This window comes from Hyperolius riggenbachi, chromosome 4, assembly GCF_040937935.1.
Source record: "Hyperolius riggenbachi isolate aHypRig1 chromosome 4, aHypRig1.pri, whole genome shotgun sequence".
NCBI lineage: Eukaryota > Metazoa > Chordata > Amphibia > Anura > Hyperoliidae > Hyperolius > Hyperolius riggenbachi.
This window is the reverse complement of record NC_090649.1, coordinates 259,135,776-259,162,198: the sequence shown is the minus strand read 5'-3', so window position 1 is coordinate 259,162,198 and position 26,423 is coordinate 259,135,776. Positions and strand designations below refer to the sequence as shown.

At 42.8% G+C, this 26,423-nt stretch overlaps 1 protein-coding gene across 1 annotated transcript in view; it reads right to left on the bottom strand.

The window, feature by feature from the left end:
- The window catches only part of MANEA (mannosidase endo-alpha), a 47,583-nt gene extending 22,831 nt beyond the window's left edge, over nt 1-24,752 (bottom strand). The window contains exons 1-2 of the mRNA XM_068231182.1: nt 24,591-24,752; nt 4,005-4,547 (exon numbers count right to left, since the gene is read on the bottom strand). Of these exons, the coding sequence (XP_068087283.1) occupies nt 4,005-4,521 (517 nt within the window). The 5' untranslated portion in view covers nt 4,522-4,547; nt 24,591-24,752. The remainder of the gene's footprint in view (nt 1-4,004; nt 4,548-24,590) is intronic.
- Nucleotides 24,753-26,423: the final 1,671 nt, after the last annotated feature.

The following is a 26,423-nucleotide window of genomic DNA, read 5'->3' as shown; positions in this document are numbered from 1 at the left end:
GGACATAAACTAAGGGGCCCATACATTGGTCGATTTCAGCCATCGATCATATGGAATAGTTTGATCGACCGGAAATCTATACTAATCAAATGATCCATTTTCAGCAGATTTCTATCGATTATCTGACAGGATGGAAAATCTAGGTCGATCTGCTGCTGCCGCCAGCAGATCGATGGCCCATAGAGTTGTATTGGATCCAATAATGCATTTAGATCGATTTCCAATAAATTTTCATTAGATTTCATTCTGAAATCTATTGGGAATATGTTCCTAGTGTGTGGCACACAGATAGATTCCTGTCAGATTCGACTTGACAGGCATCTGACAGAAATCTGATGGTCGAATCTGCTGCAAATCTATAAGTGTATGGCCACCTTAATACAAAACCTGCATGCAGCGAGTTAGAATAACGTGATCAGTTACAACGCAGTACTGTGAACAGGTCCAGAGGATTCTATGGGCAGTCAGGTGACATGAAGAATTACGGTATTCTGCAATGCAACTGAGTACTGTGATCAGGGCCTCAAACCTAAAAAAAAAAAAAAAAAAAAAAAAAAAAAAGAAAAATCTGAGACATCCACCAGGCAGGATATGCGGCAAACAGTAGAGCATACATCCTGTATGTGAATATACTGTGAGGTGTTTAAAAAGAAACCCTTATCTTTTATACACACCTAATAAAAGTAAACAAACACGGATGGTAGGATTTTAAAATAAAAATATGGATAATTGTTCTACCACATTTTTTTTCCACACACTTTTAAAAGTATCAGGCTTCAAATAAAACACAAGCTGAAGTTAAAAAATAAAAAGCAGAAAAAGCAGCTAAAGCTTCTGGACAGTAGCATGAATGATGCATCCCATCCAAGTGTTCTCATCACAGATCATTCCTCATGGGCCATTGAGGGCTTTTAATTTTAACAATGCCTCACAACTGCAGTAACAGTGGCACTTTATAACCTTGTACTGCTGTAATGCAGGCCCTTACACTGTTCAATTGTCCTGAAAATTTCTCATACTCTCTGGCGATGCGAAAATCTAGCAAGTCAGACTGCGATGCAGAAGGATAATGCACAGCTTAAAAAGTTTATGGTCACCCATTTTTACTTGTACCATGAAAGGGTTTTATTGCCATTCAATTCATAATAACTGCAAGACAGCTTGATACTTTGTTATAAAGTCACTTGCACAATGTTTTGAACAATACTAACTAAAAAAAAAAAAAATAATAAAAAAAATTCCTATCCATCTCCCTCCCTCCATGCATGCCTGCCATCACCCCCTTGTTGATGTTGTAGCCACTTTAGTTCCATTAACATATTGTATTTAAAGGACAGCTGAAATTGCAGACCCTGCAGGTCTATTTGGTTCCATTAAGGGGCCCATACACTGAGCCGATTTTCTGGCCGACCGATCGATCGAAATTCGGTTGGCCAATCGACCGATCGATGGCCGATTTCGATGGATTTCTGTCGAACTGGCAGGATGGAATATTTTGGTCGATCAGATGAGATTGCTTATTTTGTATTGGCCTTAATGGAAATCTGATGGCAAAAAAATGCCATCAGATCGAATTTCAATAGATTTCAAACTGAAATCTATTGGAATTCTATCCTGGTAAAAAATGTTCTAAAAACGCATCAGATAGATCATCAGATGCATTTCTTATCTATCTGCTGCCAATCTGACGAGTGTATGGGCACCTTTAGTGTCTGAATCACACTAGAAACAGGCATGCAGCTGATCTTGTGAGATCTAACAAGAATGTGAGAAACGCCTGACCAGCTGCATGCTTGTTCAGGGTCTATCACTACTAAAAAGTATTAAAGGCGGAAAATCAGCAGGGCTGCCAGGCAACTGGTATTGTCTAAAAAGGAAATAAATATGGCAGCCTCCATATACGTCTCACTTCAGTTGTCCTTTAAGGATCCTGCTGACTTGTTTCATCTCCCAATTTAAAACACTTCAACTGCCATGAGCAAAGTTGTTTTACGCACACGTTTGTATAATCCGTGCATAAATGTACACATTCGTCATTAGTGAATGATTTATGAAAACCTTTCAGAGGTCTTTCATGCGCGACTTAGGCACTAGGTTTACGAAGCAGTTGAAAAACTAAAATAAAGCATTCCCACAGGTTGGAATAGCTTGCTGGCTTAGATTTTCATAAATTAGTAACTCCCTCACTATAGGAGCTTGCAATTAGTAGGGTCTCCCCTCAGCTCATACAAGTACACTAACTGCCTGCACTTCCCAGTTGATTAAGGATTATGGAAGTTTTCTATGGAGCTTGAAACTGGACCAATTGTATCTCAACAATGGTGCTAATACATGGTCCTTTCAGTATATTCACTTAATTTACCCTAATACTACATAGAAATGGTAAGATTGGATGAAAAATTTGTACCATGTATGGGCACCATAAGGCAGAATTTGATTGCTCCATTTTAAAGCTGCATACGTTTGCAAACAGAATTTGCATAATACAGCGCCAACGCAGATTTTTTTTGCATCTCATTGACCATCCCTAATGACATAAGCCTTCTCCCTCCTTGCAAAGCACCATACGACTGAGGATTGATCGAATTGGTTAACAAGATGCTATTCATTCCAGCTGGGGTGCACGTTTAATATGTATTGGGGCAAACAAAATTGTAAGGAAGTGAATCCGACTATATTGACTTCCAGCAGCATACATTTTGCACTGAATTTATGTAGAAGCTGCTAGCATCTCAATAAATTGTTAGCATCTTTATGACTGTCTTAATTGTTGGGCAAATGAGCGCTTTAGAACCCCTCCAGTAGAGCGCCCAGTAATAGGGTGGGGGTTTATGGTGTCGTTTGAATGCTCAAATTTCAGGGTAATCAGAAAAGTGTCCCTGGTTGATTGTGTAAAGTGGTCTGAAACCCATTACACATTCACCCAAATGATGGTAAAGATCAGCCCTATACACACTCAAGTAATGTCGCCCGACAGGGATCAAGGGCCAATCCCGTGGAAGACAATGCAGGGCCAAGGCTGTGCAGATGCGCCATTTGCTTGTAAGTGGGCAACATGCTCTGCTCTTTGCAGGAGTGCAGAGTTGTGCAGGAGTAACATCGCATAAGTGAAGGCGAACAAGGCCATCTCCCATCGTTTGGCTGAAGAGAGCCACCAAGATGGATCACTGGTTGAGTGGTAGGAGGCCATCAGGGGCTGCCGTACACATGCTGGATTCTCGGCAGAGGCGGTTATTATGGGCCGCTTTGGCTGAGTTTCATCTGGTGTGCGTACGGGCCTTGAGAGTTTTAATAAAGCCTCCATCTGTGGTAGTATCTAATTATCTGCACCCATTTTTGCAATTTATAGAAGTCTCATGACATAGGACTTATGGCTGGATAGTATACTGGTTAAGGGCTCTGCCTCTGACACAGGAGGCCAGAGTTCGAATCTCGGCTCTGCCTGTTCAAGTAAGCCAGCACCTATTCAGTAGGAGACCTTAGGCAAGTCTCCCTAACACTGCTACTGCCTATAGAGCGCGTATAAATTACTTTTCTTTTCTGAAACGCTGCGGTCACTTGCAGTAGCTAGTAGAAATATTACAGAACTGACAGGTTTTGGATAGTCTTCTCATGGAGGGATCTCAGCGTTATTTATTTTCAAAATCACTTAGTGAATGGCAGTTCCATCCAACTGCCAAAAAAGTGTGCAGTAGCAGTGAGGCTGGCAAGCATATTTATTTAAATCCTTTGCAGGGACTGTCTTTATAAAAAAGAAATGCCATTCTGAGAATCCCCCATAAGGAGATGAGCTGGTTCAACAACCTTTTCAGTAAGCCAGCACCTATTCAGTAGGAGACGTCCCTAACACTGCTACTGCCTATAGAGTGCGTCCTAGTGGCTGCAGCTCTGGCGCTTTTAGTCTACCAAAAGAAAAGTGCGATATAAGTGTTTGTCTTTTTAAAGAAAGAAGATAAAGCTGTCTACAGAAAAGAAACTGTAACAAGCTTGCAAACATTACTTACCTATAGCGGCTGATCGCATTTGCTTCATATGGGCTTCCAAAACAGAAGGGTCTCTGGAACTATATGGCCCCAACTCTGGATAAAAATTAGCTCCAATATCCTCAGGGGGGTTGTGTTTTCCAGTGGGATAATTACTTGCGATTTTTGTGTCCCAGTGTTTTAGAAGTTCATGATTCCAGTGTATATATTTATCATCGAACTTCGGGTTTCCATACCAAGTATAGTAAAAGGCATGAAGATTATAATTAGGAGCAGGTAGAAAGTCCATTTTTACATCTGCAGTCCGTGTTGTAATCACAAATTCTTCAGGTTTTTGCTCTTCCTGAGATTTGGGCTTACTGTCAGATTCCTCTCGAACAAGGTCAGCCTTTTGAAATGCAGGCAAAAGACCCAATTCCAATGGGCTTCCATATTCAGTTTGTTTAGGTCTTAGTGACTTCAAGGCCATCATAAGAAAGACGACCGTGAAAATGACAATTCCAAATGCGATGCATGATCTTCTGCGAAATCTTGCCATGATGACATAGTTCCATGAATTTTAAGCTAAAGAAAGAGACAGTTGATGAAGGTTACATATGATCATGCGCCAAGCAAAGTACACCGAGCTGCACTTATACACATACAAAGTTATTTAAGCCTTCATTCTCCTTGAGGCTTTTACACTGCAAATCGTAATTCCAGTTTGCAATTACGATTTTCACTGGATGCCAGCAACACAAGTAGAAAATAGGTAAGAAAAAAAAAGCGCAGCATGAAGGACTTTTCTTCCAATATCAATTGCATCGGAAATCAGACTCACATGTACTGTAAAAGAGCCCTCAGTGTTTTTTTTTTTTTTTATTTTATTTTATGAATGTCTGCGTAATCTAGACCTGTACAAATTACTTCTCCACATGTACAGTTTTTGAAGCTACACTCCCAGAATTAGAAGTGCAGGTAGGGTGGGGCCAACAGCCGATAAAATTTAGCCATTTTCTACATGCAACTCCTCCAAAAGTTTTACACTTATGAAACTTTGCATACTTTTTTTTTTTTTTTTTTAAATGGCCCTACTCTGTGCCCCTCTGGATCCGCTCCCCGAAGACCCCATTTTTTCCCATAAACTTTGATTGGAAAATGTTTTATCACCACTCTGAAGTTATACTCCTCAAACTTAGGTCAACCTGAAAAATTGTCACTTTTGGGGCCTCAAAAAAAGTGAGCAAAAGTGAAAAGTGACTTCAATGAGAACATTTAAAAAGCTGTCATTCTCACAGTATTAAAGAGACTCCGTAACAAAAATTGCATTCTGTTTTTTATCATCCTACAAGTTCAAAAAGCTATTCTAATGTGTTCTGGCTTACTGCAGCACGTTCTACTATCACCATCTCTGTAATAAATCAACTTATCTCTCTCGTCAGACTTGTCAGCCTGTGTCTGGAAGGCTGCCAAGTTCTTCAGTGTTGTGGTTCTGCTATGAACTCCCCCTTCTAGGCCCCTGTATGCACACTGCCTGTGTGTTATTTAGGATTAGAGCAGCTTCTCTCTTCTCTCTTATCTTTTACAAGCTGGATAAATCGTCCTCAGAGCTGGCTGGGCTTTCACATACTGAAGAATTACAGACAAGGGCAAAGCCGTTTGCAGGAAGAAACAAGCAGCCTGAAACTTCAGTGCATGAGAACAGGGGGAAAGAAACACACAAATGATCTCTTGAGATTCAAAAGGAAGGCTGTATACAGCCTGCTTGTGTATGAATGTATTTTCTATGTGTGGACATACTGTACATCAACCTACTTCCTGTTTTGGTGGCCATTTTGTTTATAAACAAAAACTTTAAAACTGTTTTTAACCACTTTTAATGCGTCGAGGAGCGGCGAAATTGTGTCAGAGGGTAATAGGAGATGTCCCCTAACGCACTGATAGGTTTACTTTTGTGCGATTTTAACAATACAGATTCTCTTTAAAGCCCAAAAAAACTTGGCACAGTGGGTCACTGGTGTCAAAACTCTGAAAAAGTGGTAGAGCCTACAGCAAATCAAATTTCAGGCATTCATTTTAAATGGGGGAAAAAACAAACAAAAAAAAAACCTTTTGGCAGGGTCCTCAAACTTGGCACAGTTGGTAATTGGTGACTAAAATTCAGATTCAAAAAAAAGTGGGTAGAGTAACAGGTCAGGTTTATTTCATGGATTTAAAAGTCAAAATTGAAAAATGCTGATATTCTCACATTATTGATGTCAAAGACCCAAATCTTTACAAATCTAGTCATTGGGTGCTAGAACTTAAAAAGGTTAGAAAGAGTGGGCGGAGCCACCAACAACCAATCACATTTCTTTCATTGATTTTGACATTGCTAACTTAAGGTGCGTACACACATGCGACTATAGTCGTTTGAAACGATTGTTCCCCGATCGTTTCAAACGACGATCGTTTAAAAAAAGCAACCAACGATCATTAAAACGACGGACGAGCTAGATCATTAAAAACGAACGATCTAGCTTGGCGGATTTTTACCAACGAGGATCGTTTGCAAAAGTAGTACATCGTTGGTAACGGTCGTTCGTACTAGGCTTGACATGTGCATTTCGCTATTTCTCCATGAAACTTCTCATTTTTATGCGCAAGCGCAATAGTTGCTTTACGTGATGTAACGTTCGTTCTAACGATCAGACCGTTACACACAATTTAAAACTAACTTTACTTAAGTCGTTCTTTAATCAATTAAAAGCTTGTTCGTCGTTCTCAACGAACAATCGTTGTCGCATGTGTGTACGTAGCACTAGGGGTGATCTCAGGTTTGTTGCCAGCAGTTTACACATTAATGGCTGTGTGTTGAGTTATTTTGATAGGGCAGCAAATGATATGGTTTCACATAAGTACTCAGCAAGAAAATACCCAAAATAAGTTTGATATTACGTTTTCACCTTTTTAGTACTCAATTTATGAATACCTAAAAATGATTTATAGATACGATAGGTAGATAGGAAAAAAAAAAATCTAGGAGAAAAATCAGGGAAGACAAAATACCTACAGCAGTACCAAGTAGGGGCCTTAAAGAGAAACTCCGACCAAGAATTAAACTTTATCCCAATCAGTAGCTGATACCCCCTTTTACATGAGAAATCTATTTTTCACAAACAGACCATCAGGGGGCGATGTATGGCTGATATTGTGGTGAATCCCCTCCCACAAGAAACTGAGGACCATGGTACTCCTGGCAGTTTCCTCTCTGTGAACCTCATAACATTGTGGGAAATGGCTATTTACAGCTGTTTCCAACTGCCAAAAAAGCATGCCAGCAGTAAAAATGTCACCATGTGATAAATGTCAGAATGTAAATCATGGATTTAAAAGATTTTACAATGGGCAAGCACTGACTAAATCATTTGTACATTATTGTAAAAATGAAGCTTTTTATTACATTATTTTCACTGGAGATCCTCTTTAAGTGCATACGAATTTTGGTTGTTGCAAGTAATGCTCAAAATAAAAACATTGCCATTACTGCCAATTAAATTTACAACGGCTTAGGTTGAAGAATACCATGCAATACCATGTGACAGCAACAGTGGATGTGAGTTTTAGTATGCAAGTTGTATTTTGCAAGCACCGGTTTCCTGAAAGCAGTTTTGGCCTTCTCCCCCACTCTATAAATTTACAGGTCCTTTGCAGTGTACAACAATACATCTACTTAGAATGAACATCTCTACTAATCCAGGAAAATAAAGAATGTGAGCCAGTCAAAACATGTAGCTGATGGTCAATTAGCCAAAGAGTTTCATGGGAAGTATTTAGTTTAGGGTCAGTGGAGATTTGTACATTAAGAACAATTTTCTTTGCACTCCAGGGCCCACATGCAATGATGTTTTTCTAGTTAGTGAGATTTTCACAACTTGTCAATAACAGGGAAGATGAACAATTAATTCCTAGGGGGGGAAAAAAAAAAAAAAAAAAAAAACTCAGGAGGAAAAGTTGTTTGCACCTGGGCCATGGTCCCACATGCAGTTAACGTTTTCTCCTAGGAGATTTTTCATCTTCTATTTCAGAGTTTCTCAACATTTTATTGGTATGTACCCCTTTTCAAACCCTGTACTTGCAAAGTACCCCCTAGCATAGTAAACATTATTCCAAGTACCCCTTGAGAAATATATATTTAATCATAGTACATGATAATTGGTTCTAAATAATTTCTAAGCATTTACAATTGCTTTTAATTAGCTAAAACACTAATTTGGTGTTTAAATAGGATTTATCCTTTTCTAAAAAACTCTAAATTTGTTATTCTTGGTTAAGTTTTTCAAGCCTGAGTACCCCCTGGAATCATCAGAAGTACCCCCTGGGGTACGCGTACCACACGTTGAGAACCTAGGTTCTATTTAACCACTTAAGGACTGCAGTCATAAAACCCCTTAAGGACCAGAGCCTTTTTTTCTCCATTATCCATTATCATACAACCTACCACCTAAATGAATTTTACCTCCTTTTCTTGTCACTAATACAGCTTTCTTTTGGTGCTATTTGATTGCTGCTGCGAGTTTTACTTTTTATTATATTCATCAAAAAAGACATGAATTTTGTCAAAAAAATGACTACTTTGTGCTGACATTTTTCAAATAAAGTAAAATTTCCTATACATTTGAGCGCGAAAGTTATTCTGCTACATGTCTTTGATAAAAAAAAAAAAAAAAAAAAAAAATTCAGTGTATATTTATTGGTTTGGGTAAAAGTTATAGCGTTTACAGACTACGGTGCAAAAAGTGAATTTTCCCATTTTGAAGCATCTCCGACATTTCTGACCACCTGTCAGGTTTCATGAGGTGCTAAAATTCCAGGATAGTATAAATACCCCCCAAATGACCCCATTTTGCAAAGAAGACATCCCAAAGTATTCACTGAGAGGCATGGTGAGTTCATAGAAGATTTTATTTTTTGTCACAAGTTAGCGGAAAATGACACTTTGTGACAAAAAAAAAAAAGCGTATTATACGATTCCTATCCAGCGATCGTCGGGTTAACAACCCGCTGGCGCTTCCGATTGGCCGGCGGGTTGACGTCGCGGGTGGGCGGAGCCTATTGCCGGCGGATGCGCGCGCATCCCAGTGCGCGATCCCCGGCAAAACAGTGCCCCAGGACCTGACGCCATTCTGCGTTACGTGGTCCTGGGGCTGCCACTTTGCCGCCGCCAATATGAAGTAGAGGGTCGGCAAGTGGTTAAAGTAACTTTTCAGCACTCAGCAATTGACAAAAAGGTACCATAAAGTAGGTTTAAAAATGGCAAAATTTTGAGTATTTTCTTGCTGGCTAATGCATTTCATTTCATTAAAATGCATTTCATTGACGAGTTTAAACATATTACCTACGTGAAAACTCAAGAGAAAAATGTAATTGCATATGGGCCCATATGCAATTCATTTTCACCTAGGAGATCATTTTTCACCTTCCATTTAATTTTCAGCACTTTGTAATTTAAAAAGTACCAAAAATTAGGTGGAAAAGTACAGTCAAAACTATTAAAGGGACTCTGAGCACCTCATGTGCATGCCTTTAAGACAAGACTTCCAACAAAGTCGTGCTATGACCCCTCTGGAGGAGCCTCTTGCAATGGCCATGCGTGTCACTTCCTCTTCCTGCTTCATTCAGTGATGCACTCTAACTGAGATGACGGGTAACCCAGAAGTTATAACAGCCAAGATGGTAGCCATGATTTTTAAATTGAAATCAAACAAAAACTATTTGGTGTAGAATGGCGATTCAGGCATCAAATGAAAGAGGCATGCCCATGAGAGGTGCTCGGAGTCCCTTTAAGTATTTTCTTGCTTGCTGGTGCATTAAAATGCATTCAATTAACAAGCTGTAAAAATATAATCAAGAAAAAAAACCTCAAGAAAAAAGTTAATTGCACATAGGTGGGCCCAGGTCCCTTGTGCAAGTTATCAGCAATAACAGTAGCCCAGATATACTTAAACCCATACACTGGTCGATTTTAGCCATCGATCGATCAAAAATCGATTCTATCGAATCAGCCGATCAATCGCAGCCGATTTCGATCAATTTGATGGAAAATCTAGGTCGATCTGCTGTTTGCAGCAGATCGATGGCCCATAGAGTCGCATTGGATCTAATGGTCCAATAATGCATTTAGATCGATTTCCAATAGATTACATACTGCAATCTATTGGAAATCTGTTCCTACACATTAGATAAGATTCCTGTCAGATTCGACTTGACAGGCATCTGACAGAATCTGCTACAAATCTATAAGTGTATGGCCTCCTTAAGGCTATTGACAGGTTAGAAACAAGTCAAAAGTGCACTATCCTCCACCATCACCATCATATCTTAGTGGGCCAAGACCTTGTTAAATTCAACAATCAATCGCAACAAATAAATAAGCCAAGAGGCATGTTAAAGGAGGGGCCAGGGCTGCACGTTATTGGCAGTGATTCTCTCACGAGTAATCACGAGTGCTTACTCGTGATTCAGATGAGCTTTAATTGCTGCAGCTGAGCGGCTGGATGAGAATGGGTTATTTACCCATAATTCCGCCGTCCGCCCTGCATTCCAACAGCTTGCACGCATCCTATTGGTCGCGTTGCAAGCCTCACCAAGGCGCACACCCTCCTTCCGGCTTGAACCCATTCTCATCCAGCCGCTCAGCTGCAGCAATTAAAGCTCATTTGATCCGCGAGTAAGCACTTGTGATTACTCATGAGAGCATCACTGGTTATTGGGCACTTCTGTCCTCTGGCCTAATGCCTGGTACACACTATGCAATTTCCTGTCAGATTGGTGGTCAAATCGATTATTTCCGACAGGTCCGATCTGATTTCTGATCTTTTTCAAATTGATTTTCCGAACAGAAAAACAATTGTTAATCAGATCTGAACTGATGGAAATAAATAGATTTGACCATCAATCTGACAAAAAATTGCATAGTGTGTACCAGGCATAAGGAAGAGTGTGGCCCAAGACAAAAAAAGGGAGAGGACTACACAGGAGTAAGGTCATGTGGGCAAATCATTGCAGGAAGAAGGGACAGAGCTTTTATTAAAAAGAAAAAAAACAAACAAAAAAAAAAAAATTTGCAGGCAAGTGTGCATTTTTAATGTTAAAGGGGAACTTCAGCCTAAACAAACATACTGTCATTAAATTACATTACTTATGTTAATTAAAATAGATCGGTAATACAATCTCGTACCCACTGTTTTAAAAGAACACGCAGAGGTTTGTGATTTCATGGGGCAGCCATCTTTGTAATGGGGGAAGCCATATTTTTGGTTGAAAGGAGGTGACAGGGAGCATGAGACACAGTTACAACTGTCCGGTGTCCTGATCAACCCTCCCAGCTGCGTGCGCTAGGCTTCAAATCTCAAATTCAAAAAATAAAAAAATTATTGCTTAAAAACAGCAGAAAGAACATCAGAAATCCCATCATGCTTTCCACAACATTAGGGGAAAAATGCCCGAGCAGTTTACTGCTGTGCAGCTAAAAATGAGACTTGGGTAACAAAAACTAAGTTCTGATGCTGTGAAACACCAAGCCTTTTCAGTCCTGCTGAGTAGATTTTTAGTCTGGAGGTTCACTTTAATGACACACACACATACACTTGGATTGTTCGCACATGCAGGTTCATTTGAATGGAAATAAACATGGACATGTTTACTATTCATTTACATCCCTTGGAAATGTATGTTATCCACCAGCAGGGCTGTATGTACAAAAATAGAACTATGGAATCTAACTCACTCTGAGGCTACGTTCACAGTGGGACGTTGCGGAGCAGCGTTATGAACTGTTATAACGCAGCTTACCGCACTGCAATGATAAGCCTATGGGACGTTCACAGCACGACGTCAGCGCCACATTGTAACGTGTAGCATTATGGTAATGTACTGCTGCAGTCACATGTTAAAGGCACATGTTACCGGGTACAGGAAAGCATACTTTTCATTGCCTGTATGCTTTACTGGACCTACTGTGACAGTAACACAGCATTAATGTGCGTTACCACTTTTTTTTGCGTTGCGACTTTAATGTCACGTTACAATGCAACCTCCCACTGTGAATAAGCCCTCATACAGCTGCTTCAGTTTATTTTGCCATTGACAATGCAAGAAGTAATTTTGTTGTGTTGCACAATGACAATAAAGTACTTGACCTTGAACTTGGCAGAGAGTGATAATCACCTGTCACGGTTTTTTGTCAAAATGAAGTTCAGAGTAAAAAGGTACCTGTCAAGTTATAATCATGTGACATCTGCAGTTTTAGACAGCTCTTTGAATAAAAGCAAAATCTTTGCAGTGCTGTATTTTTGAACACTACGGGTCCCTTAAGAATCTATGACCTGTCTGTCACCCTCCTTTTTCACATTAAATAATCATGACGGTAGAAGCAGGACTGCAAATTCGATCTGTTAAAAAGTGTATCATGTAGTGCTATACGACATCATTTCAACTGACATGCTGCTTCAGACACAGCAAAGCTTTAGAAAATACTCAATGCTAAAACTAAGCAGAATAAAATATATGGTAGTATTTGCTTGTAGAGAGGAGCAGTTTCAGGGCTCTTTCACACTAGAGGCTGCGGTAGAAAAGGCTGAAAGTCAGCCTTGAGACTCCGTAACAAAAATTGCATCCTGTTTTTTATCATCCTACAAGTTCCAAAAGCTATTCTAATGTGTTCTGGCTTACTGCAGCACTTTGTACTATCACAGTCTCTGTAATAAATCAATTTATCTTTCCCTTGTCAGACTTGTCAGCCTGTGTCTGGAAGGCTGCCAAGTTCTTCAGTGTTGTGGTTCTGCTATGCACTCCCCCCTCAGGGGGGAAAGAAACACACAAATGATCTCTTGAGATTCAAAAGGAAGGCTGTATACAGCCTGCTTGTGTATGGATGTATTTTCTATGTGTGGACATACTGTACATCAACCTACTTCCTGTTTTGGTGGCCATTTTGTTTGTTTACAAACAAACTTTTTAAAACTGTTTTTAACCACTTTTAATGTGGCGAGGAGCGGCGAAATTGTGACAGAGGGTATAGGAGATGTCCCCTAACGCACTGGTATGTTTACTTTTGTGCAATTTTAACAATACAGATTCTCTTTAACGCTAATACATGGCGTTTTCAAAGCGTTTTCAAAGCCTTTTGAAAGTTTTACAGCCCATATGAAAACATCCTTTTTTTTTCTTCTATAAAAATAAGTGAACAAGTCAGCTGTAAAACGCTTTGAAAAGGCTTTGAAAACGCTGAAGTTGGCGTTTTCCATTGACTATCATTGAAACGCCAACAGCCAACTTCGGCTGTTAACAGCCCTGAAAAAGCTCCTGGGAGCGTTGAAACGCAACGCTCCAAAACGCCGAGTTAGATGTGAAAGGTAAAATGAAAGTCTATGGACTTTTTTACCTAGCAAAAACGCCAACTTCGGCCATGGCGTTAAAACGCCGAAAAATCCCTCTGGTGTGAAAGGGCCCTTAGTGCCCTTTCACACCAGAGGGATTTTTCGGCGTTTTAACGCCATGGCCGAAGTTGGCGTTTTCCTAGGTAAAAGAAAGTCCATAGACTCATTTTACCATTCACACTAAACGGCGCGTTTTGGAGCGTTGCGTTTCAACGCTCCCAGGCGCTTTTTCTGGGCCTACCGCTGCATTTCTCATTACAATTGATTGTAATGTATAGGCGTTAAAACGCCTTCAAAACGCCTTGAAAACGCCTGCAGCCAAAACGCAGTGTTTTAGCCTTTCACCGCTGCCTGTAGTGTGAAAGAGCCCTTAATGTTGCTTGGAAAGTAAATCCATGAGAGGGAAAAGGGAGTTCCCATTTTATCACCATAAATTGCTTATCTCTTCACTGTATTTTGCTGCCTGCACATTAAAGACCACTATGGGGAAATGTATAAAAAATAAAATTAAAAATTGTTACTGAAGAGAAAGCTACTAGCAGGAACAGTTGAGGGTTAATAATTAGTTAAAAAAAAAATCATGCTGTTTGCATAGCCATGACAGCCAGGAATCGATCAGAAATCAGATCAGTCATGTTGGAAATAATCGATTTGACAGTAAATCTGCCAGAAAATCTCATAGGGCTTGATTCACAAAGCCGTGCAAACTGTTTAGCACGGGTGTGCTAAACAGTTAGCACGTGAAGTGCAGTTCGCGGACTTTTGCGCGCGTGAATCGTGGAAAATTGCGCATGCAACAGTCCACGAACGGCACTTCATGTGCTAACCGTTTAGCACACCTGTGCTAAACAGTTTGCACAGCTTTGTGAATCAAGCCCATAGTGTGTACCTAGCATTACCGGCTTTAAGTGTAACTGTCGGGCATAAAAGCAATTTTTATCTGGTAAACAAGTAATAAGGATGCTAACCAGGCAATCCAAAAGTTAAAATCAGTATTACTTTTCTTGTTGATAAATGATCATTCCCCAGTTTACCTGACTTATCTGGTACACACAGAATTTGGTACACAAAAAGGAAGTTACAGGGCATGCTGGGTTGTCCTTTTTTGCTTCTCTATTTCCCCTCAGACTTAACTAACGCAGTCTGATTGGCAGAAGCCTCTTTCCCTTTAAAGAGAAACTCCAACCAAGAATTGAACTTTATCCCAATCAGTAGCTGATACCCCCTTTTACATGAGAAATAGAATGATTTTCACAAACAGACCATCAGGGGGCGCTGTGTGACTGATTTTGTGCTGAAACCACTCCCACTAGAGGCTCTGAATACCGCGGTACTCCTGGCAAACTGCCACAATGTAACAATGTTCACAGACAGGAAATGGCTGTTTAGAGCTGTCTAACAGCCAGAACAGCTAGAAACCGCTACATAACATGCCCACAGTAACAATGTCACCATGTAATACATGTCAGAATGTGAATCTGGGAGAGGAAAGATTTTACAATGAGCAAACACTGACTAAATCATTTATACATAATTAAGGTAAAAATTAAGCACTTTTTTTATTACATTATTTTCACTGGAGTTCCTCTTTAACCTCCTACACCTCTGTTCCTCTCTGATCAGCCAGTATTTCTCATGCTGAGACGTGTGTGTGTGTGTGTGTGTGTGTGTGTGTGTGTGTGTGTGTGTGTGTGTGTGTGTGTGTGTGTGTGTGTGTGTGTGTGTGTGTGTGTGTGTGTGTGTGTGTGTGTGTGTGTGTGTGTGTGTGTGTGTGTGTGTGTGTGTGTGTGTGTGTGTGTGTGTGTGTGTGTGTGTGTGTGTGTGTGTGTGTGTCTTTTTTCACGCAGGCGAAGAAAAATGGTTGTGCAATGAGAATGTCTATGAGAATGTTAATATCAGTGCGGGTCGTGCGCTGTGCGGGCAGCTAAACGGTGCGTGCACCATTTTTGGGGGAGATTCCGCCTCAATGGAAGGTATAGAAGAAACACTCACAAAGTTGCTTTGTGCAGCAATTGCGTTTTAAAGAATACATACATTGTATTTATTCTTTTCCGGGTCAAAGAGTTCACTTCCTGACTTATGTCAGGGAGTAAAAAAAAAAAAAAACACAACCACTCTGAAAAAGCGCTTTTCTCCGGGAGGAGAAAAAAAATCCTCTAAAAACTGCGAGTGGAATGCAAAGTGAACAAGGCCTAAGGAAGGCTTTACTGCGGGCTGTGGGGAAACAAATCATCCTTATGAAGCGCAAAAAAAATCAATCAATTAAAAATTCCCCTCTCCTAGGAGCTGATAAACCTCGGATCCCAACTGCATTTTCAGCTAATAGTAAAATGGTCACCTGATTTTCTGAAGTCACGCAGATACTACATCAAAGGACCCCTTCCCTGTTTATACAGGCACAGCAGATGACAGCCCCTGCTTGTAGCAGAACAGCTGATGAATCTTTTCAGTTTAGTACAGTGCCTGGCCAAAAATTATGAGAAAGTGGTGTGTAATATTTGTTTTTTATGTGGATGTTTTAAAACTATCACGGTATTGGATCTTTTTATCCCTGACTTGATGATGAAAATGTATAGCAAATTACAAGACACAAAAGGCTAAGAGCCCCGCCCTTGCAAGCTTACAACCTAACAAAATCGGGAAGAAACAAGGAGATGGGGTAATACAGTAGAATCCTTTTAAAGTCAGTGGGACCACCTGTAAGATTAAGAAAAATAAATAAATAAAAAAAAAAGGCAGAAAGCTCTGGGTCCTTCCTTCTCTCCCGGTGCATCACTGGCTACCATGTTTGAATCCTCCGCAGTGGAGGACTTTGTAAGTCTTTGGGAGCAGAGTCCTCCCGAAGACAGGTGGCTCCATACTGTGCACACGAGAGTGCGCGAGAGAGGGTGCTTGCGCAGTATGGAGCAGCCAGTCTCTGGTAGCACTCTGGCTCCCAAAGACTTTCTAAAGCCTCCTTCGGCAGAGGCGCAAGCAGTATTTGACCAAATTGGTTAAATACTGCAACCCTTGGACAGCGCCGGGAGAGGAGAGAGAAGGCTCTATCGGAACCCAGAGCCTTCCCTCTCCTTAGGTAAGTATCTGGCTTTTTTTTTTTCTTCAAGGGACCTGGCAACGTAGTAGACTTCAAGGGACCTGGCAAAGTAGAATTTGTCATACATTGTATATGAATACAGCTGCATTTGCTAAAACCTATAAAAAAGTACCTAGAAAAAAATGGTCCTAGCAGGACATCTGGTGAACCAATGATGGAGTAATGCGTGCCTAAGGCTCTTAATAGTGATGGGAAATAAAGCCTCATCCAGCCGGTCCACACCCATAGAAGAGCTACTACAGCACAGTTTGCTAAAAAGCAAAAAACAAGAAAAACCTGTAATGATGGTAAAGAGAGAAAGTGCCGGCTGCTTACCTGGTAGCAGTGTTCCGGCGAGTCCTCCAGGACGGCCCTCCTGAGACTGTGTAAGTCTCCCCTCCCAAATCGGAAACACCTGACAAGAATCAAAAGCAATTAGTATAAATTCCACCCCCTCACAACCTCCTCCAGTTTAAAGAAGAGAAAAGAATCCACGAACCACTATCATACTTAAATTATATTATATATATATATATATATATATATATATATATATATATATATATATATATATATATATATATATATATATATATATATATATATATATATATATATATATATATATATATATATATATATATATATATATATATATATATATATATATATATATATATATATATATATATATATATATATATATATATATTATTTATAATTTAAGTATGATAGTGGTTCGTGGATTTTCTCTTCTTTAAACTGGAGGAGGTTGTGAGGGGGTGGAATTTATACTAATTGCTTTTGATTCTTGTCAGGTGTTTCCGATTTGGGAGGGGAGACTTACACAGTCTCAGGAGGGCCGTCCTGGAGGACTCGCCGGAACACTGCTACCAGGTAAGCAGCCGGCACTTCCTCCCTACGTCCTCCAGGACGGCCCTCCTGAGATCTAGCGAGAAATTTACCTTAGGGTGGGATAACGGCCTGAAGAACCTTGCGTCCAAAAGCTTGGTCCTGACTAGAAAGGAGCTCCACTCTATAATGCTTGATGAAGGTCGAGTGGCTGGACCATGTCGCGGCTCGACATATCTGCTCTAGAGAAGCTCCCGACCTCCGCCCAAGATGCTGAAAGGGATCTGGTAGAGTGTGCTGTAATGTGGTCAGGCACCTGTAACTGCGCCTCTGAATAGGCAAGGGATATTAGCTGTCTAATCCACCTAGACACTGTCATTTTGGATACATGAGACCCCCTCTTAGTACCCCCAAAAGCTATAAAAAGATTAGTGGAAACTCTCCACTCTCTGGTTCTTTCTAAATAAGTCAGAACCGCTCTCCTGACGTCCAGAGTGCTCAACCTCCTTTCCTTATTCTGTGGACTAGTCAAAAAGGAAGGCAGTACAATATCCTGGGTTCTATGAAAGGATGTGGATACCTTGGGTAAATAAAAGGGATCTAGTCTGAAAACAATCTTATCAGCATGAATTATCATGTAAGGGTCCTTTATTGATAAAGCCTGTATATCCCCTATCCTGCGAGCTGAGGTAATGGCCACTAAAAAAACAACTTTGAGTGTAAGAAACTTCAAAGGGACCGAATCCAAAGGTTCAAATTTGTCTGATGTTAGGAAATCCAATACCAACGACAGGTCCCAAGGAGGAACAAGCTTCTGGGGAACTGGCTGTGACCGTTCAACTGACCTCAGAAAATTTTTAACATAAACGTCGGCAGATAGCCGTTTAGACAAAAAAAACAGAAAGAGCTGACACCTGAGCTCTAAGAGTACTGACGGTCAAGCCTAACTTTACTCCCTGCTGTAAAAATTCTAGAACAGAAGAAATGTTGTCTGACCTGGATACATTCTTCTGTTTCCAGGCCGAGAAGGTGTACCAAACTTTATTATATTTTTTCCTAGTGGCTGGCTTTCTACAGGCTAATAATGTCTTAACCACCTCCTTAGAAAACCCCTGCACTGTCAACATCTGCCACCGGTGGCAAGGCTGGAGATGAATGCGGCAAGGGGACCATCTGCAGTGGACAAGGAGGTAGAGCTGCTCTAAACGCTGAAAAGGTAGTTGCTAGCTCCTGTTTCATAGATTTCATTAAATCTAATAAAGCAACAGTAGTGCTCTCGGGCCTAGGTGCATGAGACTTTGATTTATTGTAACATTCTGGACACAAAGTCTTAGAAGACCCCTCAGGTAGCCTGCCACCACATTTAGTACACTTATTGGTCTTGCCAGGATACTTCTGTGGCTTCTGAAAATAAATAGAAAGGAACAACCCACCAGGGATCCTTAGCTACTGAGTATGCATATAAACTTTACAACAAGTTAATATAGCTCTAACACCTTACCGGCTGCTGTGCTGTCTCCCCAGTGACAGCCGAAGGTGTTTGCTGTGTCTCTGGAGCGGGCTCTGATGGCTGCTGCATGGCCCCTGCAGAGATCCACTGCCTCCGTGCAGTGTGTACGCGTGCTGGGTGGACTGCTGCGTGTACAACGCGGATGATGGAGCTTGCCTTCCGCGTGACAGCCTCCGGGAAGACGGAAGTGAAATGCCGACAGGCGCCGCCGAAGACCGCCCCTCTTCAACTCACGCGGCCAAACTTCCGCCTGACGCAATATGCGTCACTTCCGCCTCCAGCCCTCGCATCCCAGATGCGGACGAGGAATTCTGCGTCCACCCAGCCGCTTTAGCGAGGCGCAGAGCGGTGGGAGATGGCACAAACCCTCCGGCTTCTACCACCCCACTAGTGGATCCAGGTATGGCTGCCTTCACTCCACACGTCAGGTCGCGCCCAGCACAGACCCAAACCGCTCCCCCTCCAGAAAAACTTCTTCCTAAGCCTGGTCAATCCAAGTAGGTGCCATCAGGCTCCCCTACCACCAGGAACAACTCCATAGGTGCTTCCGTGGAAAGTCTGGGAAACAAAAAACTGGAGGAGGTTGTGAGGGGGTGGAATTTATACTAATTGCTTTTGATTCTTGTCAGGTGTTTCCGATTTGGGAGGGGAGACTTACACAGTCTCAGGAGGGCCGTCCTGGAGGACGTAGGGAGGAATGTATGATAGCTCACTGCAAACTAGTCAGTTCTCTGTCCTTTGTCCGCTTTGGAAACTGCTCGCAATGGTCAAACAAGAACTCAACCATAGAGTGATGGGATAAAACTGTTCCGATTTGTTGAATCAAATTGTTCTTGGCCTACAAAGTTCCCACATCTCAATCTGATCTTGTTAGAAGTGCTGGTAAAAAACAAAAACACAAAACAAAACAGTACAATCCATGGAGGCCCCAGATCACTGCTTACATGACCTAAAGAATCAGCAGCTAAGGTGCCTGATACCACAGGACACCATCACAGATCTTGGAGAGTCCATGAGTCAGAACTATTTTGGTGGCAGAAGGCAGACCTGCACATTAAGGCCCGGTTCACATTAGCGGTCGCCGTCCAGAATCGCCGTGCCGGAGCCGGACTGCATGCAGAACGGACGGAATGGACGCACGGCATAGCAATGAAAGTCTATGCGTCCGTTCACATGCGTCCGTTTCGTCCGGACCGGAGCCGGACCGGATCCGGACTCCGGCATAAGATCCAACATGCGCTATTTTTTGGTCCGGCTCCTCCGGCAGACGTATCCGGAGCGGAGCCGGACTGTGGCATCCGGCCAATACAAACCAATGAGAACCGGAGAGCGCACAACACACTGGCTATAAAAACCGGACGTTCTACCCCACTTCCTATGCTTTTTCTAGTGGCCATTTTGGATGGGGACCACATGGGCCCAGCGTTCACAGAGTGAAACAGCAGGGATTTCATGCTGGAGCTCTTTGGCAGCAACATGTCTGATGATATGTCTGATAACGAGGAGGTGAGGCCTTCTCCCCACATAGTAGTAGGTGAACAACAGGAAGGAGAGAATTCCCAGAAAATGACTGGATCCATGGTCCCAACTGCAGTCTCTGTATCCACGGATGGTCTCCACACGTCCACCTGTCTCCAACAATGACCCCAGAGCTTCTGCTGACCTCCCAGACCCCAGGTATTTACAGGTTGTTATCTCTTTAACCTCCTTGGCGATATGGACGAGTATACACGTCCATTACCGCCGGAGGTCGCCGCTCAGGCCCTGCTGGGCCAATTTTTACGAAATAAAAAAGCAGCACACGCAGCCGGCACTTTGCCAGCCGCGTGTGCTGCCTGATCGCCGCCGCGAGCAGCGGCGAAAGAGGGTCCCCCCAGCCGCCCGAGCCCTGCGCAGCCGGAACAAATAGTTCCGGCCAGCGCTAAGGGCTGGATCGGAGGCGGCTGAAGTCAGGACGTCGGCTGACGTCCATGACGTCACTCCGCTCGTCGCTATGGCGACGATGTAAGCAAAACAAGGAAGGCTGCTCATTGCGGCCTTCCTTGTTTATTCTGGGCGCCGGAGGCGATCAGAAGAACGCCTCCGGAGCGCCCTCTAGTGGGCTTTCATGCAGCCAACTTTCAGTTGGCTGCATGAAATAGTTTTTTTTTTTATAAAAGGTTAAGAAACCGGATCCGGACCGCAACCGTGTTCATACCGCACGGAAAACGGATGCAAACGGACTGGATCCGGATAGGAACCGTACGGATTAGGTCCGGTCCGGATCCGGTCTGGACATCCGTTCCGGTTTTTACAAAACCGCAAGTGTGAACGGGGCCTTATAAGGCAGGTGGCAGATTATTGTCCTGAGGGGTTGAACATAATTTTTTTTTTTTCCCAATATCCTCGCTTATGGGATTGGCAGAAGCCAAGGTATACATCACTCAAGTGACTTAGTTGCAGTATCTGATAACAGATACTAATATCTAAACATGAAAATAGTCTCTAGCAATAATCTTGCATTAGGTTTCTACTGCACTAGAGCTTTAAAAAGTGCTAGCGGTTCAGCGATTAGCAGAATCACACGCTAATCGCTCTAGTGAGAATGGGCTCTAAAATGTTAGCATCCTGTAGTTAGAGTGGCTAGAGCAGAGATGGCCACACTTTTTCAGCTTGGGAGCTACTTTAAAAAATTAGCAAGTTAAAATGATCTACCTATGTACAATTTTAGGCGCACACTTGTATATACAGAACGGAAAATATAGTGGTGTCACAATCACGATAGAGGAATTGAGGCTACTGAGTCAAGTATCTTAAGTTTTAAAGTGAACCAGAGACGAAGCACCCTCATGTATTTCACCATATATATCAGTGGGAACATTAGAGAAAACCCCTACCCTGCTGTTTCATTCTTCACTGTTCAGTTTGCTTCTCATCAGCCCTGATAAAATCCCCGACTAAGCATTCAGTCTGGCTTTACTCAGGAATCTTTATAGCTGAGTCATTATAGCAGAGCCAGAAGGGGGCAGGCTTGGGATTAAAAAGATCAGAGATCTCAGCTATAAGGATTCCTGAGCAAAGCCAGACTGAATGCTCAGTTGGGGATTTTATCAGGGCTGACAAGAAGCAAGCTGAACAGTGAAGAATGAAACAGATCAGGGTAGGCGGTTTCTCTAATGTTCCCACTAATATATATGGTAATTACATGACAGTGCTTCGTCTCTTGTTCCCTTTAAGCCCCCCAATATGTCAATGAGGTAGTCTAATAAAGTTGACCCAAAGCCACTGCCTGCTCACTGCAATTTGGTCACAACCACTAATTTGTAAGGAATAGGGGCCCCAACAGAAAACACTATACATTAAATACATGCCAAAATTGCACAGCAAGACCTTCGCCTGTAGCCGCTGGGCTTAAGGCAACATTTTTGGTTTGTGGCGTGGATAGCGTTTCCTGCTGGGTCCCCTATTCCTTAGACCTCTTTTCCACAAGCATCTGACAGGCGGTTGCAGTGCTCAGAGGTGACAATTTTTTTTCACTCAATGGTAACGCCATCATGTTTCAAGTGCTGGTATGCGAATAGCAGTGGTGGGCGGCAGATGGGACGCTGAACTGCTTAAGAAATGAGCAGGTCAGCTGTCCGTAAAGAGGCCTTATTTAGTTATCGCGACCAATTCACTGCAAGCAGGGAGCAGCCGTTGGCCCGTGAGGTTTCTTGCTAGGTCACTTGTTTTTTTTTCGACCTACTTGCTAGGTCACCTCAACCACCCACACTTCTACTTCAATCTCTTGCAGAATGATAAAAAAGTGAGCAGCTGAAATCAAGCCAACCTAACCAGTAGTTGCTAAGGTAAAAACTGGGGATGGTCAATGAGATACTAATATAATTGCGGCAAGCATGCAAACAACCAATGGTTGAACATGAACCAATTAAAAACGCATTTGCATTGGCCCAATTTCAAAGCTACATGCAGTCTGCATAAAGGCAATCTGTGCCTGAGCTTGGGTGAAAAAATAAATAAATATACACATACTTACCTAAGGAGAGGGAAGCCTCTGGCGGCTTCCCAGGCTGTCCTGCGCTGCTGCCTGGGGACATCCCTGCTCTTCTGGCATGAGCATGGCCATGTGGCAGCGGCTTAGCCACACCTACGCAGCAGCACAGAGCCTCTCATGTATGAGTAGCTCCAGTTTACTGGGCAGGCACAACGTATTCACACAGGCACAGTATGGCTATGCTTGTCGAGGAGCATCGACCCAATCAGATTACTGACAAGCCCTCATCGGTAATATTTGGGGGTTTCACAAGCGGCAACTGGGGACCCAATTACCCTGTGGGAAGTTTCTATAGGATCCAGAGGCTTCCCTCTTCTTAAAGGGGTTCTGTGGAGGTGTTAAAAAAAAAAGATAAAGACCGGACACTTACCTGGGATTTCTATCGGCCCCCTGCAGCTGTCATGTTCCACGCCGTTCTCCTACGATCCTCGGTTCCCTGCTGCCGGTCTCATATTTGTATAACTAGACGAATAGTGCTAGCCCCCGCGTGCGTCATCAGGAGCTTACTGTGTGAGCTCCCAATGACACGTGGGAGCGAGCACACGCATGGCCATGCAGTCTAGTTAGACATAGAATTAGCCTGGGATCAAGGATCATATGAGGACGGTGCGGGACATGACAGCTGCAGGGGGCCGATAGAAGCCCCCAACGAAACCCCTTTAAGTAAGTTATTTTTGGAGCTCAGGTACACTTTAAAGTACACCTAAATTGAGGGGGGATATGGTGCCTGCTGTAGTTATTCCCTTTTAAACTATACCAGTTGCCTGGCAGTCCTGCTGATCTCTTTGGCTGCAGTAGTGTCCGAGAAACACCTGAAACAAGCATGTGGCTAATCCAGTCAGAAACACCTGATCTACATGTTTGTTCAGGTTCTGATTGAGATTATTAGGTCTGGGACCCACTAGTAGCGCTTTTCTTAACGCTCGTGGAATGCAATAGGAGAATTAAACAAAAGCAAAAAAAAAAAAAAAAAAAAAAAAAAAAAAAAAAAATTCACATGAAGTGGGATCACACAATTATATTACATTAGCAATAAGTTTTCAAATCACAAGTGCTTAGAAAAAATCACGGCTAGTGGGTTCCAGGCCTTAGGGCCCTTTTACACTGAATCAGTTGCTCTCAGTTATAACTGAAAGAAAACTGGTTTTCAAAGTAAAGCCCATGTTTTCCTATGGCACCTTTTACACCTAACGCTTTTTAACAGAAATCTTCTTCCCAATGCACTGCAATGGAAAAAATATATATCAATGCGCACCAATGAGTACTAACACACACCAACTGATTAAGTGTAAAAGGGGCTTAGAAACAGAGGCTCAGCAGGGCAGCCAGGCAATCTGCATTGTTTAAATGGAAATAAAGGTTAGCCTCCATAGCACTCACATCAGTTGAGCCTCAAATAAGCAAGCTGGATTTGTTCACATCTCATCAAATAAGGTACAACAATCATTAAAATATGGAAACTGCCAACTGTTCACACATGTGCATGAGAATCATAACCACATACACCACTACCTTTCAGTTTGCACCAGTAGCACAGTATTTTCCAATTGCAGTTGGCGCTGCTACAAGCAGACATGCCAGCTCACCCTTTGGACCTTGTCTTGGGACTGTCACCCCATCCAACACCTGTTAGCCAACAACAGTCAGAGACCATGACAGCAGTATAGACATTAAGACTGCAAGTAATGTATAGCCTTGTTATGCAAACATGACCTGCAATGAGTATTGTGCAGCTACATACCCGAGTGTGAAGACCTAACGATGGGAGCTGTGCAGAATCAGCAGCTTCTCTTCATGGACATGTTTATCACACAGAGCAGCAAGACTAAACACACACCTAACACGCAGCTTTACCACTTCCTGGATGGTGACGCGGAGGGAGGAGGCGGAGCCTGCTATTCTACTCTCATCATACACACAGGACAAAGGGGAGGACCTGCTAGGCGTACTAGTAGCACGCAGCAAAGTGGAGGAGCTACAGCAGCATGCGGCGGAGTAGTCGGCGTGGAGTGTATCTATATGAATGGATGCTCGGTGAAAAAGGTGTTTTAGCCGGTGTTCCAACATTTTAGCATACCGGACAGAATAGCGTAATACATGCCGAACAGCCGAGGTTATGATGCTACATTAATGATGAAAAAGACAATCATGTTTTGTTTAGTGAAAGTGTGTAAAGTTTATAAAGGCAGATTGTCTGGCTGTGAAATGTTATTGGTGCTGTGTGACTAGCACACAGCACCATCCTCCCCCTCCTGTGTCCCCTGTAGACCCCATTCTGCACAGTCGTAATCTTTGACTGAGCAGAACGTCAAATATGGACAGGGAGAAAGTGGCAGTTCCTTGTCCCCTCTGCCCATCCATAATGCAGCCCCTCCACCTGACGCTCTAGTTCCGCTCATGAAACACTGCATGCAGCGGGCCGCGGAGCTGCGCTGTGTGCGGTCGTGATTATTGAGATTGGGTATCCTTCCAACCTCAATCGCCACACGACCGCACACAGCGTAGCTCCGCGGCCCGCTGCATGCAGTGTTTCACGAGCGGAACTAAAGCGGCAGGTGAAACAGGCTGAGTTGAGCACGGGCACAGGGAGGAAGAACTGCCACTTCCTCCTTGCCCATAGGTGATGTCAGAACGGGGGCCGCAGGGAGTGCTGGAGGTGGGAGGATGACGCTGTTTGCTAGTCACACAGCACCAGGGAGGAAAACATATTAAAAATACTGGCATCAGGGGTATATTAATGATGCAATGTTTCACCATAAAATAATCATAATGCTGCAACGTTTCAGCAGAAAATAATCTTAATGCAGCAATATTTCACCAAAAAATAATGGTAACGTGCAGTATACATTACCTGTCTGTGTCTCTGCTCTGCCTCACATACACACTCCCCGGGTGGTTACCAGCGTATATGTGCGTGCCTGTGTGATGTCACATACACATGCACGTATACGCCGGCAACCACGTAGGGCACATGTATGTGAGGCAGAGCAGAGACACAGACAGATAACCTATGCTGCACAGGGCACCTAGGGACACACTTTACATTAGGAGATAGCGTCAGGTGGTCAGATGCGGCATCACAAGTCCAATTCCTGATCAGTTTCAGCATGAAATTGATCGGGAATCAGACTGTGGTGTATGGGCAGCTGACAGATCTCTCTCTGATCAGATTCGTTCAGAGAAAAATCTGTCTCTTGGTTGATCTGCCTATCATAGCTAGTTGTATGGACACCCAGAGCAAAGTCCTAGATAATTGCTCTTACTTTGTGTGCCCTTGTTCATCTCCCCCACCCTTCCCCCCCACTGTCAGCATGTATGTATGCAGCTGAATATTGCTTCTCTTCCCCCAGGCACCTGCAGGTTTGCAAGGGTTTTTTTTATCAGTAGTGACGATCTCCTGGCAGCAGCAGAGCTGATAAGAGCAGCAGGGGTCAAGGATGTGTGTCAGTCTCCGGACAGGCAGCTGTGCACTATGAGCTGCTCAGAGCTGTGTATACCAGCATTGTTCTGCTCAAGTTACAATGCCGATATACACAGCTCTGGGCTCACACAGTACACAGCTGCCTCGTCCTCC